This window comes from Vicugna pacos, chromosome 6 (genome assembly GCF_048564905.1).
Source record: "Vicugna pacos chromosome 6, VicPac4, whole genome shotgun sequence".
Lineage (NCBI taxonomy): Eukaryota > Metazoa > Chordata > Mammalia > Artiodactyla > Camelidae > Vicugna > Vicugna pacos.
In genome coordinates this window covers 90,558,964-90,575,472 of record NC_132992.1, presented here as the reverse complement: position 1 = coordinate 90,575,472, position 16,509 = coordinate 90,558,964, and the positions used below count along the sequence as shown (strand labels likewise).

General features: G+C 54.7%; 1 protein-coding gene across 5 annotated transcripts in view; it reads left to right on the top strand.

Moving 5' to 3' along the window:
* The window catches only part of BCL11B (BCL11 transcription factor B), a 109,346-nt gene that overhangs the window by 51,577 nt on the left and 41,260 nt on the right, over window positions 1-16,509 (top strand). For 3 of the 5 annotated variants that reach the window (XM_072963682.1, XM_072963683.1, XM_072963684.1), the window contains one exon: window positions 3,151-3,366. The exons of the other annotated variants lie outside the window; for them this stretch is intronic. In XM_072963682.1, the coding sequence (XP_072819783.1) occupies window positions 3,151-3,366 (216 nt within the window). The remainder of the gene's footprint in view (window positions 1-3,150; window positions 3,367-16,509) is intronic. 5 annotated transcript variants of the gene reach the window in all.

Genomic DNA, 16,509 nt, shown 5'->3' with positions numbered 1-16,509 from the left:
CTTTGCAGGGAGCGTTCCTTGCCGTGCTGTGGGGAGGGCCCATAGGGAGCAGGGAAAGTTCCAAGGTGAAAAATAAATGAATGATACTGACGGTTGGTTTATTGAGTGTTTGCTAGAAACCTGGCTCAGCCGGGCGTGTCCTGACTTTCCTTTAAAGGAGAGGCTCTGAGAAAGTGACTCACTCCAGGTCTCGCGGCCAGGAGATGCCAGAGAAGGGTACGGACCCAGGCCTCTCTCCGAGGCAGTGTAGCCTCTGAGCTCCGGGCTTCCTCCACCCGTGCTGAGGTGCGTGGTCTCAAGTGCGCAAGGTCTCAAGTGTGTTCTCGATTCTCTGGCTGTGCACTTTTCAGGGCCGCCACCTGGAAGGCTGGGAGGTAGCCTGGGACAGGTGCTGCGGCCAGAGACCATCTTCACGGTGAACTTAAAAAAAATTGAGATTTGATTCACATCATGTAAAATTCACCATTTTAAGGTGCGCAGTCAGTAGCTTTGGGTATGTTAACAGTGCTGAACAGCCATCACCTCTGTCTAATGCCAGAACATTTCTGTCACCCCTCAAAGAAACCCTGTATCCATTAGCCCGCACTCCTTCCACCCCTGGCAGCCACCCGTCTGCCTTCTGTCTCCATGGATTTGCTGTTCTGGACGTTTCCTGTAATCGTACAATAGGTGGCTCCTGTCATCACCTTTGGCTTCTGCAGCTTCAGGAGAGGGTGTTTGGAGTTCCACCTTTGGGCAGGGTTTTGGTTTAAGCTGCTCAGGGTGGGATGGGGAGGGGAACCTCCTCCAGGGCAGAGGGTCCTCTGAGAGTACCCTGAGGGTCCTTCTCTGGCAGCTTAGGATCAGAAGCCCCCCACCCTTGCTGTCCCTTCCCCACCTCCACTGAGCTGGCCCTCGGAGCATGTGGACTGCCCTGAGACCAGAATTCTAAGGAGACTGTCTGGAAGTGCTCCCACCCCTACCAGGGTTGGGGAATGACTGCTTTTAGCCTCTGGCCTCATGAAGCAAGAGAGGGATGAGGCTGGACCTGCTCTTTGATCCTTCCTGCCAATTGTGGACATGCAGCTTCTGCTCTCTTCCGGCTTGGGACAGCAGTTACCTGGGCACTCCTGCTGGTTTCCTTCGCCATGCTAAATGGTGGTGGCAGTGCTGTGGTCTTGCCCAGAACCAGGGGGTCCGGAGTTGTTTTTTGCGACCTCTGATGTCCCAACTCAGCCCAAGGACTGCCTCCCACCCCTCTCAGCCCTTCCTCTCCGGATTCTGGGTGCCCTAATCACTCCACCCCAGCCCCAGCCTCAGGGGGAGGCAGGGCATATCCAGGCTTTGGAGATAAAACTGGGTTCAAGCCCAGACCTCCCCGAGCCTCAGTTTCTCCCCTGTGGAGCCGGGGGAGGTCTTCCCTGTTGATGGGGTGTTGGTGGTAAACCGTGCCCCGCTCGTTGTAGTGGGCGCGTGAGCCACTGTCACACTCATGATGACCCAGAGTTTCTGTGGTCTTAGGGCAGGGCCAACGTAACAGACAGGGTACAAATGCCGAGTTCAGTGCTGGGGAGTTTCAGGCAAGAATCAGCCAGGGCAGGCTTCCTGGAGGAGGCAGGCAACGCTGGTTGCAGGTGCTGACCTCTCTTGAGAGCCTGTACTAAATCTGGGGCACAGCCTTCCAATCAGCATCTGTGGCTGGAACTGTGCACGGGGTCTTGGCCACATCTTCCGGGGCTGTTGCAGGCGCAGAATCACCCCGGGCTGGGCCTAGCCTGGTACCAGGTCTTCCTTGGCCCAGAGGGGCCGAGGCGGCAGTGGTGTTAGCCTCGGTCTCTTGGCCGGACAAGTGTAGGTGTCCTCAAATACACTAATGCCCCTGGTCCTGGATCACAGCCGTTTCGGACAGACGGGCCCAGAGAAAGAGCCCTGGTTCTGGAGCCAAGCAGCCAGCCAGGGTGTTGGTGCAGCTGGCTGCTGGTGTCTGCAGTTTTCTGTGGTCACGTCATCAGTTTCCTGGTCTGTGCAATGGGTCTGCTGAACCCCGCCCCCGAGGGCATGCTAGGAAGCTCACTCAAGATGAAGAGTGACACAGGCTGCTGGCTTGCAGGGTCCTGTGGCTCTTCTGGATGGGGGACTCGCTCATAGGGGCCCTGGAATGGGCAATCCCTGCCCCTGCAGACCTGCGTGGGGCACTGGGCACCGTGGGGCAGGGGTGAGGGGTGCTGGGGGAGCGTCCCTGGCAGAGCCAACCCGGGGCCCAGCTGCCCATCATCTTGTTGATGTTTTCCTTTTGTCTCTCTGATGCTTCCCCGCTCAATTATTTACCCAGGGAATTTGGGCTTCTTCACTTGTGGTTTTGGCAAGGGCTTCACACAAATGTTTTGCCCTGGTGGTCTCTTAGCCAGTTAAGATAAACGGCCAAATCAAACGCAGGCCTTGCCGGGGAGCCCAGGCGAGCTGTGGGGCTGGGCGGAGACAGGCAGGCCCCTGGCTCTGCGTCTTGGCTGTCAGACTGGGGGAGGTGTGAAGACGGTTGCTGGGCAGTGCCACGGCTTTCTGGGGTGGAGGGGGCTTCAAAGCCTTCTTAAAGCACTTGGGGCTTGGATGTTGGGTGAAGGTGTTGGTTGCGGAGGAGGACTGTGGGCTGGGAGAGGCACCAGCTGATGGTTCACGAGGCTGGAGGCTAAGCGGTACCCAGGCGCCGGGAAGTGGACTGGAGGTATCCAAGGCCTGTACGAACAGCCCATCTGAGCAATCGGTGGTGGCTCAGAACTTCCTGGCTCTTCCAGAGGGGGGTGGCCTAGATTTGGGGGAATAAGTCCCCAAATGGAGTCTGCTCCAGAACACTCCAGAAGCCTGAACCCTGGGAGACCTGACAGCCCCTGTTTGCTCCAGCCCTGTGTATTAGGCAACCCTGGGATGGGAGTCTGGTCCCGAGACAGTCCCATCTGGCAGCTGTGGACATAGGACCCCCTCAGGCCCCACCCACTTCCCTGACCCCTGATCCTGCCTCAGTCCTGCTGCCTTCCCCAGCGGGCTGGCACCCTGGGCCTCCCACCCTGGAAGGGTGGTCTGCAGCCCCCTGCCCCGGGCCCCAGTTCCGCACCCTGAAGCCCTCGCCCCGTCCAGGGCCCGACTGACCAGCCTTTTCTATTGTTTTTTCTCCAGGGCCGTGCAGGCCTGCCCAGCTGCCAGCGGTGGCCCCCATAGCTGCCTCCTCCTCCCACCCTCACACATCCGTGATCACTTCTCCGCTGCGCGCCCTGGGCGCTCTGCCGCCCTGCTTCCCCCTGCCGTGCTGCAGCGCGCGCCCTGTCTCGGGTGACGGGACTCAGGGTGAGGGTCAGACGGAGGCTCCCTTTGGATGCCAGTGTCAGTTGTCAGGTAACCTACGGCCGCGGTGGGGGGCGGGCTCCTGGGGATGGCGGGTACGCCCTGGGCTGAGCCAGCGGCTACCTCTCCCAGGCGGGCTGGGCAAGGTGGGGACCCCGGGGAAATGTGCGACCTGTACCCCAGAAGGCATTTTGGGGAGGTGCCGGGGAAGTGGTGAAGGATGTCAGCAGAACTGTGCGCTGGTGCCCTGGTCCCCGTCTGAGCCCTGGTCCCCGTTGGTCAGGAGGCCTTCCCCAGGCCCCCACCCCCTCTGAGAGTCTCCTCTCAGAATGCATTCCCCCAACCTCCCAATTTCATCTCTTTGGGCTGTTTAGCTAAAGTTTAATTGGATAACGCTTAACATCTGAGGTTTTCTTCTGCCCTCGCCACTGCCACCCTCCTCCCCCACCCCAGCCATCACCCACCACCCCCAGAGCACGGCTAGAATGGATTCCTTGGTTTCTGTGTACATCACTGGAGCCGTCCAAAATGCTGAGTTTCTTTTGCGAGAATGTGTTGCCCATTAACTTTGAGAAAAAAAGGTCTCTCTGAAGGAGGTTTTTAGCATCGGCTCTGAGAGGGAGTGAAGCTTTGTGGGGGAGCATGTGGGGGAGGGGCAGGGGGTGGTGCTGAGCATCTGTGGTGTGCCCGGCTCCAGGTCGGTGTGGTTACCCATTACACAGATGGGCGGACAGGGCAGTGCGGAGGCACCACCTGTTGGTCTCCCTTACATCCCTTCTCTCTCCCCAGGCAAAACCAAACTCCTGCTCCAGCCTGGGGTCCCTGGAATGTGCAGGCGGGGACCTTGCATCCCAGCCTCTCCCGCCTAGAGTCTTGGCAGGGCCTGAGGCAGAAAACACTGAGGCCACAGGAGCCGGGATGTTAATAAGGACACTGGGGGTGGAGAGCACCCCTCGGTCTGGTTTCCAGGCGGGGGAGCAGGGGCCAGGAAAGCAGAGGGTGGGTGCATAGCCAGGGGAGGTTCTGTTTGTCCCTGCTTTGTCACTATGCACGTTGCAGGCTTTCTCTCGACCCCGGTTGTGAAAGGAAAAAGATTTTTATGAGGCAGGTTTTACTTTTCATTGAAGCTGTCCCAGGGGGTGGCCCCCCCCAGAGCCACAGCTCTGTAGAGGGCCACAGGCAGCTCGGCTCAGGATCAAGAGCTCCCTGAGCCTTCCTGCTGGCGGAGTGCCCTGCTGCCTTCAGCACCCCTTGCTATATAACAGGGTGACATTGTAAGCACTGGGCTTATGTCTTGAATGCACAAAGCAAAGACTCAATCACCCGAAGAAGCCGGCTCCATGACTCGGGCTGCCCTGGGGCCCAGGGTGACTGAGGCCCCCGTCTCAGCTCTGCAGGTCTGTGCTGTGATCCCTGCTTGCTGAGCGCGGGATGCCTGCTCCATCTGGGTGGCTGCCCTGCCCTCATGGCTTCCTGTAATCAGTGCTGCAGCCCTCAGCCGCTACTCTGGGGGCTGCACTATCAAAGATCAGCCTGAGTGTTTATGACTGGACTCAGTCTGTGGTGCAGGAACATGATCTCCCTGGCAGTAGAGTGCCTGGGACTTTCCTTAACCCTCTCAGGGCTCCGGCTCTGCTTAGAAGCCATGGTGCTGAGCGAGAGCTGTGACGTCCCCATTTTACAGATGGCAAAGCAAAGGCTCGGGGAGGGTGAGTGGCTGGGCCCGTGTTGTGGAACCTGGGATTTGTGGTCAGGATGCCTCCTGACAAGGCCAGCCCTCTTCCCGCTGAGCCACGTGCCTCTGCCTACATCCAGGGGACATGCTCACACAGTCACTCTCAGCCATGGTGCCACCGGCTTCCTTATTGAAACTGTGGATTGAGGGCCTACTGTGTGCTGCTTTGCGCTATACATTTTGTGTGTAATCTTGAGTTTAATCTTCATAGACACCTTAGGAGGTAGGTTTACTGTCCCTCCTTTACAGATGAGAAAATGAGGCTCAGAGATGTGAAGTCTCACAATTCACATTCGTTTGTTCATTCGTTTGTTCATTCATTGCTCCACTCACCGAGTTTACAGGCTCTGTGCAAACCACAGTGCAGTCAAGCACGGCAGGTCCCTGCCCTCCTGTGGCTTGCAGTCTGGTGGGAGGGGGTGGGGGTGGTGGAGTGGGAATGGGGACCCGCAGGGAGGATGCTTCGAAGGGGATGGAAGAACAGAGGTGGCGTGTGGTGGTGGACTGCTCATCCTCCACCTGCTTTATCCTGGGCGTTGGCTCACCCGACTTAGAGTCCTCCTTGGATTTTAGACCTTGATGCCGCGAGGGCTCAGCACCCGTGAGCAGCCCCTACGCTTGCCAGCAGTGCCGGGGAGGGGAGCGAGGCAGGGCAGTGTCTGTGTCTGGGGTCCTGGGCACCTCTCCTCCTTGCCTCCTCGGGGGCCAGCTCTCGGCCTCCGATACTCTGCCTGGATTCCTAGCACTGATCTCGTCCTCATTGGGTCGCAGTAATTAGACTCTGCCAGGTTGCGCCATCATATTTTCAGATCAATTTCGGTACCTGAAATACCCTATTCCAGTGGTTTTTGTCCCTTTGTGGCTTCTGTCCCTGGCACTGGGCTGTTTGCTTAAGTGTTTTTAGTGCCTGCTTAATTAGTAGTTGGAATGGAGTCATTAAATTCCCAGTAACCCGTTAGGAAGAAGCAGTCCTCTGTAAAGACGGAAAGCGGCTGCTGTCCGTACTTTGTTTTGTCCCTTTTCGGATCAGGGTGCACTTTTCAAATTAATCTGGAAAACCCCAGTGTAACCGTGTTTCACACAGGTTAATTGCATGCTGGGGAACACATTCTAGGTTACTTATAGAAGGATGCGATTTTATGGGGAAGAAGACCACACAGGAAAGGGTATTTGTGTACCTTTCTGGCTGGCAGTATCCCGAACACTGGCTCCCAGGACCCCGACCCCAAATCTCCTTCTAACGGTCACAGCAGGAAGGAAGGTCTGGGGAGACCCCTTTACTTTTTCTTTTTTTGACTCTGTTGAAAGAGTGAGGGGCTTTGGGTCTGGATGTTCCTGGAAACTGAAGTTCCTTCCCTGAGAAATTCCATGTAGGAATGTCTCTGAGGTACTGATGGAGTCAAAAGGCTGGGGTGGGGCTGTGGTCTTGGCTCTTACTCCATCTGGCCAGTGACCTTGAGTAAGTCATTTCCCTTGTCTGGACCTGTCTCCCCTTCTATAAAAATAAATATACACGTATACACACAGGCGTACATATGGTACATATGTAATATGCACATACACACACGTGTATATATGGTACACATGTAATATTTAAATACCAGGCTCCTCCTACTGACCTCTAAAACAGATCACATCGATGAGTTTCGATTACTGAGATGCTGTGGATATCTGGGTACAGGACTTGGCTAGCGTTCCCAGGCAGGATGGGGCATTCAGAGAACAGTTTGAAAACCATCGGTCTTTGGAAACCCTGAACCCTTCCCTGTTCTGAGGTTTTCGTGATGGGGAGGCAGAGTACCAGAATGCAGAGTGAAGGCTGCTTTTTCCTGTAGGGCTGTGTGACCTCAGACAAGTCATTTCCACCCTCGTCCTCAGTTGCCCCACCAATAAAATGGGGGTAATTGAAGGATTGTTCTGAGGATTGAATGAGGTCATACACACTTGGTGCTGGGAACAATGCCTCTTGCTGAGCGAGCCTTCCAGATGTTCTGATTTATGCGGGAGCAGGATGGGTATCACAACCTTACATCCTTACCTGCCCAGCGCCTTGTGGACTCCTGCTTCAAGCTGGATCCCCACTTTCTATTCTTAAAGGCATTTAGCCTCTTGGCTGGCTCAGATCATGTACTCTCAGCATTGGGAGGTGGAAGAGGAACCTAGAAACTTCATTGCATATTTAAGAGCCACAAATGGTCATCAGCCACAATGATTAATACGTGCGCTTGGTGACGTTCAAGGTCTCAAGCAAGAACACACGAGATCCCAGCTCAGGAAAGTGAAAGTGTTTGGATTTAATAGAAGGAGTCAGTTGCAGTCATTAGTATATGCTGAAATCACAGGGCAATCTTGTAAAGTTAAATTCAATTTACTTTTCTACTGAAATTGTGCTTGCTGTGTTATTTAACTAGTCTGGGGTTTCTTGGCATGGGTTAAAGGGACAGTAAAGAAAAAAGAATACCTGTAAGTAAATAGTAGGGTTTAACAGTGGGATCTTGTCGTTTTCTCCTCCTTCAATTATATCCTAGTGTTCATTTTGTGTTGGTTGTTACAGCCGGAGCCTTCCAATGAGATGCCGTGGATTAGGCCACCCTAGCTGTGGAAGCTTGATGCAATTAATACAGTCTGTCTGGAAAGTGGCCTTATTTCTGGAAGTTTTATGTTAATGATATGGTCTGTGCTTTGCACATTTCGTAGCAGAACAAGAAGCAGGCTGTAGTTTCGTTTTGGGCTGGGTTTGATTAACACCGGAGGATCAGTGGGCAGCCAAAGGATGATGTGGACCGAGATGACTGCGCTGCCAGGCCCCTGCTGGCGCACCACCTCCATTCGGGCACAGGGGGTGCAGAGGTGCCCTGGCTGGGCACGGGGGCCTCCATGGAGACCTTGGAGGGAGGGGTGAGTATGGGGTGACGGAGAGGAGAAGTGAGTGTGGGTGAGCGTGTGCGGACAGAAGCACTCCCATCGGGGAAGGTTCCAGACACGCCCCTGACATTCTCCATTCTCTTTGCACAGTCGCGTTTGTGGTGGGGTCTTTCTGGACTCACCAGGTCCCAGGGGCAATGAGGATTGGCTCACTGTGGAGAAAGGCTCTCAGGGGAGTTATTAAAAATTTAAAGAGTCATCTGTATGCCCTGCACTGATGTCTCCATCACTGAAGGGGCTGGCAGTCCAGCGTGTTCAGCCTGTCGGCGGTTCCTGGAGTCTACTCTGGTGTCTGCTGGTTTCTCGGGATCATACTGCTGCAGAGGCTGCCCTTGGCCACCTGCCTTCAGAACCCAGACACTTTCTCCTGTCATTGGAGGAAGACCAGGAGTAGCCCTGGAGGCTGCGAGGCCCCCAGGACAGAGGAAGCCGCCTCTCCAGGCTGGAGGACGTGGCTGAGGGCAGCAGGGCTTGGGTGGACTCCAGAGGAGTCCTCTGTCGAGGGAGCTGTAAAGTCACAGCTCTTCTGGCACCCCCGGGCGCCAGATGAGCTGGGGATGGCGAGGGGAGACCAGAAGGAGTTCAGAGCTGCTCCATGGGGGGCAGGGGCACCTACCCGCGTGACGTCCTTAGATAAAAGGGGGTCCCAGCCGTGTCCCAGCGCGGAGACCACTGCCGCCTCGTCAGACTTGGCTTCACTCTCCCAGCCGGCCCTTCAGACGTTCCGAAGGCAGAGCTAAATCAAAGAATTCTGTTCAAATCCGCACAAGATGTTGCTGTTTTTCTGCTCTGACAGGAGAGGCATTTGGAAGTGCAGTTCCTTTTTCTTTCTTTCTTTTCTTTTCTTTTTTTTTTTTTTATAGCTGTCTTAAAAAGGAGTTTGGCTGTTTAGCACAGCTGGTGCTCATTACATTATGCACTGGCAATAAAATAGCATGTGTAATTAATTTTTAATGCAGCACTGGATGCAGTGCTCTAAAGCAGTTAGTGGATGTGAAGAACCAGCCCTGGCCACCGACATCAGAGATCTCGGAGCAGGGCGGCCACGTTCTGCAGCTTGAAAGGGAATCTGAAAGTGGCAGAGGAGGCGGGGCACCCTCTGCATGGATGGGATGGTCCAGAAGTGCGCCTGCTTCAGATGACCTGAAGCCTCGCGTTAATGTTGAACGGGCTGGGATCAGGGGTCCTGACTGATCATCTTGCCCTTCCTTTTTATCATCTAGATGGGGACACTGAGGGAGAGAGTGGGGAAGAGGCCACTGGAGCTGGCTCGTTCTGCGTCCCTCAGGCCTTGCACACTAGCCCACACTGCCCCTCTCGACTTCACTTTGAAAACGGGAAAAGGAAATTCATGATCTTGCTGAAGTCACATGAAACAGGCAGTTAGATTTGGCAACAGGTAGCTTTTTTGCTTTGAGGAGCCCTGCACTTGGCCTCTTGAACCCCCCATTTTGCCCTCTGCAGTTGGGACATGCCTCCGTGTGATGGGTCCTAGGTGTGACATGTCCTGTGGTTGTGCTGTGATCACTGGCTGCCCATCTCTTCTCAGGCATCTCTTCTATGGTGTGGATTAAGGCTTGAAATTAAAAGCCATTGTGGACATCTGTTGGCGGAAGAGCAGCAGGCATTGTGGGCAGCTCCAGGGGTGGGACCATGCTTGGTCCTTGTTCTCAAGGTGCATGGGTGTGAATAGGTGACTGTGGTCTATCCACTTCCTTTCTCCAGGCCTCAGTTTCCTCACCTGGGAAATGGGGACAGTAGAAGAACCCGATCTTCATCCCTGCCCTGGAGGGTCCCTTGAATGGCCTCCATCCTGAGTGGCCACAGCTGATCGCCAGCACATGGGGAAGCAGAGGCAAAGAGAAGCGAGGGGCAGGCGGGAGAAGGCTGGGCTGTTGAGAAGCCCTGGGTACTGTGTACACAATGATGACTTGGTTGCTGTCTCTTTGAAAGTCTCCTGCCTGGGAAGTCTCCTTAGTGTGAATGACAGAGGAGGAAGGCCCCTCTCCATCACTGCTTCTAAGACGTGCCGCCATCTGCCAGCACCGTCCTAGCCGTGTTGAATCCCACGTTCAGGCACCCATCCTCCTAACACCTGCAAGGAAAGGCAGCCGCCCTCCTATTGCTCATGAGGATACCTGGGCACCGAAAGGCCAAGCAACACGCCAGGGGCCACACAACACACAAGCAGCAGAACTGAGATTGGAGCTCGGGTCTGGCTGGCCCTGAAGTTGTCTTCTCAGCTCTCCCTTCCGGCTCCGCGTTGGGCTGCTTGGCGGTTGAAATATGGAAAAGCAGACCACATTCGGCCACGGTCCTGGGAGGGTCCCCGTATCTTGCTTCATTCACTGGTCATGCTGGTGGTGCCTGATCTGGGCTCGATGCAGGGATCCAGAAAGGGGCTCCCTGGGGGGGTCTCTGCCCTAGAGGAGCTCACGGTGGTGGGGGTGCACAGAGAATGTGAGGGACATGTCCCATGATTCCTTTCTCTGCTTAAAGAAATGAAACACCTGGCTGTGGGAGCTGGGGGGCCCCCACTGAGTTCTCCTGATGGAGGAGGTGAGGCTGGCGGTGGGGACCGGCTTCTTCTCGGGCGTGGGGCAGTGACAGATGTGGGTGTGGCGTCTCCCAGGAGGGGCCCCGCTGACCCAATGAGCCTCCCAGAGCCCCGCCTGGCCCCCAAGGGGTCTGACTTGTGAGTGATTTACGGGGACACTGACCACCAGGGGGAAGTTTTGACACTGAAGGAGAGGCCTGGACGTGGGACGACTTTCTCATCCCATTTACCCTCATATGGAATTTCTAGGGTCTGGTTGGGAGTCATGGACTCAGCAACCAGTCCCACTCCAGCCTGTACCAGGTTGACTTATATCCCCCTCTGGGTCTTCCCAGTGCCTGGCGGGCTGGGCCCTGTCGGTGCTCAGGAGGTGCCGGTGGGCAATGAAGACCCGGGGAAGGTGTGCTCGTGTCTGGCGAGCAAGCAGGAGGAACACAGAGGCTGCGTTAGTGACCTCCTCCTCTTTATACTCAGGTCCCTAGAAGCAATTTCTCCGCGCTCGGGAGAAACCGACGTTCGTTGTCCTTACAGCTGGAGGTGGTGGTCTTTGTTGCTTTTTCTGTCGGAGGGAACAAAATGTACTTGACTTTTCAAACTGGAGGACCGGGCGGGGCGGAGGGGCTGTGAAATGTACATATTTCACAATCAAACCCGAAGAGTCTAAACCATGAAATAAAGTTTATCCAAACATAATCAAGGCTGGCCAATTTAATCCAGAAAGCAGTGGGAAGAAACCCTTGGCGGGCCGGGGTCCCTCTGTGTGGGGTTCTGCCGCCAGCATCGTACCTGCGGGGAATTGTAGCCTCCCACCCCTCCTCCCCTGCTCCTTGGGCATTATCTAATAATAACCGAGCGCCTCGGGGGTTGGCGTGTGCCCACGGCGTGTGGTCAGGGTGGCAGGATGCAGCCACTGCGATTTCCTCTCCCATCAGGGTCCTGACACTCGGCAGTGGGCCGCCAGGTCATGGCCAGGTCACCATTTCTGTGTCCCTACTGTGCATCAAAGTCTCTGCAGGGGCCTTCCCAGACATTTAAGCTCTCCAGCAGCTTCTCCCTTAGGAAGGCCACCTGTTCTGTGGCTCACCGTTGAGGAGACCGGGACCAGAGAGGCGACGTGACTTGCCTGAAGTTGCACGGCTGGTAGACGGCAGAGGTGGGATTTGAGCCCAGGTCTCCTTGGGTCTGGGGGCCACAGCCTGCTCCTCTCCTTGCTTTCTGGTTCCCAGGCTGCCCAGCCGCGGGCCCTCTACCTGGCAGGTGTGAGGGAGAGGAGCGAGGTAATGAATCAGGGAGCTGCTCGGGGCTGGCCCGAGCCTGGGTAATAAGAACGCCCATGTTTTATGATTTCAGCAGAAGGGATCAGAGGGCTCGGGGCTTCTGCAAGGAGGTTAATGCAAAAACGGAGTCCCTACCTGCAGAGACAGGGGCAGTTGGAATCTTTTCATAAATCCAGACATTTTTAATTACTGCCTTTGTTAATAAGAGGTGAGGAGTGGCTTAGGGGGACGAGGCCCCCGGGCGCCTGAGTCTGCCTGGGCGCTGTGTTTAACCACTCCTTTCTGCTGCAGGCCCCCGCTTCTCGGATTTCCTTGTGCTGTAGTAACAAGCGCCTCGTTTTATTATTCTTGATTTACTAGCACAAGGACCCCGTCGCTTGAGGGCCCACTATGTGCACATCTTCTGTGTGTGCTTTCCACCGATTCTTTCTCACAGTGATGTGAGGATATGTGTGTTGGAATTTTTTTTTTATTATGGTAAACTACACAGGACATCGTTAATCATTTTTAGAGGCGTTAAGTCCATTCACGTTGTTCTGCTACTGTCACCACCATCCATCTCCAGAACTTTTTTGTCATCCCAAATGGAAACACTGTCCCTGTTAAACCCTAACGCCCCAGCCCACAACCACCATTCTGCCTCCTATCTCTGTGAGTTTGACCACGTGGGCAATCTCACAGGAGGGGAGTCGTGCAAGACTGGTCTTTTTTTGTGTCTGGCTTATTTCACTCGGCATAATGTCCTCAAGGTTCATCCATGTTACGGCATGTGTCTGATTGCCTTCCGTTTTAAGCTTGAGTGATATACAGCGTATGGAGGGCCCACACTTCATCCGTTCATCCTGTGGTGGATGGTGGTGGTTTCCACCGTTGGGCTCCTGGGACGATGCTGCTGTGAACACGGGTGTACGCATACCGGTTCGAGAACTTGCCTTCAGTCCTTTTGGGTGAATTCCCAGGGGTGGAGCTGCTGGATCACATGGTGATTTTGTATTTAACTCATTGATGAACCGTCCACCTCTCTCCCACTGTATCTGCACTGTTTTACATTCCCACCAGCAGTGCTCAAGGGGCCCTGTTTCTCCAACCTCCTCCCTGACCGTTGGAGTTTATAGATGAGGACCCCGAGTCTCAGGGATGTGGACACCAACTGGCCCAAGTTATGTGGTTAATAAGCCTGAAAGCCTGGGATGGACTCGGCCCCCGCCGACTCCAGGCTCTGTGATGTGGCCGTGGTCACAGGTCGGTGCCTTCGGTACCGTTCCCTGGAGGGTCTCTGACATCGGTTCTCTTGTGAACGCTTCCCTGTGATGGCCCTGCCTCCCAGCATGCTGGTTTTCGGCAGTCAGCTAAACATTTTGTTAGCTAAGTTGCGGGAAGAAAATTCTGCAAGTGGGCAGTTTTCACTTTCCTTTCTGCTGTGTCCTCCAGGTGTTGATTTGGGTTGGGTTCAGCAGAAAGAGTGTGTATGTACTGTGGGGACACTCGGGGGGCAAGGTAGAGCTGGCTGGTGTCCTGGGAAACGTGCTGCCCCTCTCTGAGCCTCTCCTGTCTGCTGGGGGTCATCGCCCAGCCTTGCTTCCCCGGCTGGGCTGGGAGCAATTGGAGAGGGGGCATCCTGAGTCGACCTACAGGGCGACTTACTTCCTGGGTCTGCCATGCGGATGTGGTGGCCTTGGGTCTTTTGTGAAAGGGGACATCGTGGGGCTGTAGTGAGGATAATCATGTGGTGCTGTGATTTCTCTCTGTTGCCCTGTATTTGTGACCTTGGGTTGCCTTAGCAAATGACCACAGGCTGGGTCATTTGCTGTGACCCAAACAGCAGAAATTGGTTGTCTAAAGGTTCCGGAGGCCACAAGTCCAAAAGGAAGGTGTCAGCAGGGCTGCGCTCCTCCTGAAGGGGAGACTCTGCTCCTGGCCTCTTCCAGCTTCCGGTGGCTGCAGGTGTTCCTTGGCTTGTGGCCACATCCTTCCCATCTCTGTCTCTAGGGTCATGTTGCTGCCTTCTTGGGTCTGTCTTCTCTCCTGGACAATTAAAATTAAAAGGACAATTGTCACTGGATTGAGAGCCCACCCAGATGATCCAGAAGGATGTCATCTCAGATCCTGAACTTAATTATGTCTGCAGTGAACTTCTTCCCCAATAAGATCACAGTCACAGATTCTAAGGGTTTGATTATGGACTTTTCATTTTAAAGGGGGCTGCCATTCAACCCATGACATACCCCTCACTGGATTGTGAGCCCCTCCAGGACAAGAACCCCAATTTGGTGCCCTCTGTGAACTCCCAAGGTCTAGGACAGCTTCAGGCGCATGTGGAGCATCCCCAAAATGTATGATGGGTTGAACTTGGACTGGTCTCGGGGATGATCGCATGTTCCTTTCCTTGGGAATTCGGCAACTCTCAGACGCTGTCACCTCTGGCCAGCCCTCAGACCTCACAGATTACGGAAGGTTGTGTGGCCTGCTCTGTGCACAGTTATTGATAGGGGAAGAGGGTGGCTTTAAAGAAAAGTCTGCAGTGATTATTATGAGGAAAAAATGAGTAGAGTTGAAGAGAAGCTAAAAATAGCTGGACACAGACTTGCCTATAATCTATTTTTTTAAGAAAATAGAATTATTTTGGTAAACAGGCTCTGAGAAGCCAGGAATATTTTTAGTCCGCATCTCCTACGACGCTGTGCCACTTTTCAGGAAGAGCGGTCCACTGGAGTGTGATGTCACCAAGTCAGGCTGCGGAGGCCCGTGGAGCAGGGTGGGGACAGGGCAGGTCGGAGGGCCAGGAGCCCGGTCCTGGACCCCGTTTTGCTGTGGGTGTCTCTACTGGGAGGACAGTCCTTGGGCGGCCTGACTGTGGCCGCGCCTGGTCCGTTGGGAGGACTGACACCGGTTTAGCTCCGGGACCAGGAGGGTCAGGGGTTCCCTCTGGGCGAGGCTGACCCGCCCACCGTCCTGTGATATGGGGCTGAGTGGACCTGCAAGAAATAACCAAGACTGGAGGGAGAACATTCCATGGCTTTTTCATTTGGAGCCAAATATTGCCTCATGTAATTTTCTCCCTCATCTTTCCCATTGCCTCTGCCAGGGTCCTTGGGCCTGGCACCGACCCTGTAATGAAAGGGCCTGTGTGTTTGTGCATTAATATGTAAGTGTGTATTTGTGCGTCTGTGCTTATGTGTATGTGGATGTATGTGCAGGTGTTTGTGTGTGTATTTGTATGTATGTGTGAGTGTAGGTGACTGGGTGTGTGTGTTTATATGTGGGTGCATGTGTTTGTATGTGTGTATGTATGTGCATGTGAGTTTGTGTGTGCATGCACGTGTGTGTGTGTTGGCGCGGGGGCACTATCTGCACAGAACAGGGCCCCCCCCCGTCGCCCCCCCCGCCCACCGCGCGCCCAGTGCCAGGTGTTCACGGTGGAGACACTTCTGATTGTTTTTCCCCCTGAACTCTGCAGTTCTCCCTGGCTGCAGCGTGTGCCAGCATGTTTCAGCGCCAAGGCTCCAGGGGCCTTTGTGGGCAGGTCACCCTCTGGGGATGAATTCGCCTTCTCATTACCTTCTCGGGGAGACCCCGTCCCCTGCCCCACCCCGATCTCGGGGAGCCCGCAGTTCTCAGTGCTGGGAAATGGGGCCAGTCCTGGGGGCTGTGCCGGGGGGACGCCAGCCTTAGGCGTGAACGGCTGTGTTCAGGGGCACTTTGCTAAACGCTTATGATGGGCTCCATCCTCAGTACCCCTCACCCCAACTCTGCAAGGAAGGCACTATTCTCCCCATTTTACAGATAAGGAAATTGAGGCAGTCTGTCTTCAGAACCCTTAACCGCTTGATTAGGCTTTAGAACCTCCCCTGATGTGCTCTCCCGCCTTCAGCCGCAGCAGTTCTGTGGAAGGTGGGGAGTAGTAAGCGGAGATTACTGTACTATTTTTATTGTTGGTGTAACCACAGTCCTCACCACTGCTGTTTCCCTGGCGGGAGGTATTCGGGCGTCCACATGGCTTTTCCCTCTGTGGCCGAGTCCCGCCTCCTGACGCCTCTGGTTTTCCGGGGGCCGTTTCCCTCCTTCCAACCCGATGGACATCCTTACCTTCATCCCTCGTCCCCGCCGTCGTCTTCCCCTCCCTTCCGGGTTTGTGTGCGTTTGATGTCAGATAGCCTTTCTCCTCTAATTGAGATAATGAACCCAGTATTTCCAGAACTGCTGCGCCGAACGTCAAGTGCAAAGTGATGGTTTTCATTTGTTGTTCTCTCTCTCTCTCTCTCTCTCTCTCTCTCTCTCTCTCTCTCTCTCTCGCTCTTCGTATGCGCCTCTTTAAGGAGCAATTGGCTGAAAGCAAACAGCTAATAACCTATGGATTTATGGAGCCAGCGCGAGCCGGCTTAATAAGCTTTTTATACCTGGAACCAGCAGCGTTCTGTCCCTTTAAGTTGAAACTCCAACTTGCTTGGTATTTTACAGCGCCTGGTTTCATTTATGCTAGAGCCAGACTCACTATGTGAGAGCCGTCCGCATGCTGGAATTAGTCTTAAGCTTGCTTCTGTGGCGTTGCCAAATTCCATGTTTGTGTTTTATTTAGAATTCTTTTCACGGCCAGCCGATTCTGTTCCGGCACACACAGGCGCTGTTGCGCCCCACGGAGAAAATAAGCAAGCTTGCGTTTTCTTTGGCAGGGGCCGTGGCCACAATAGACTGCGGTCTCC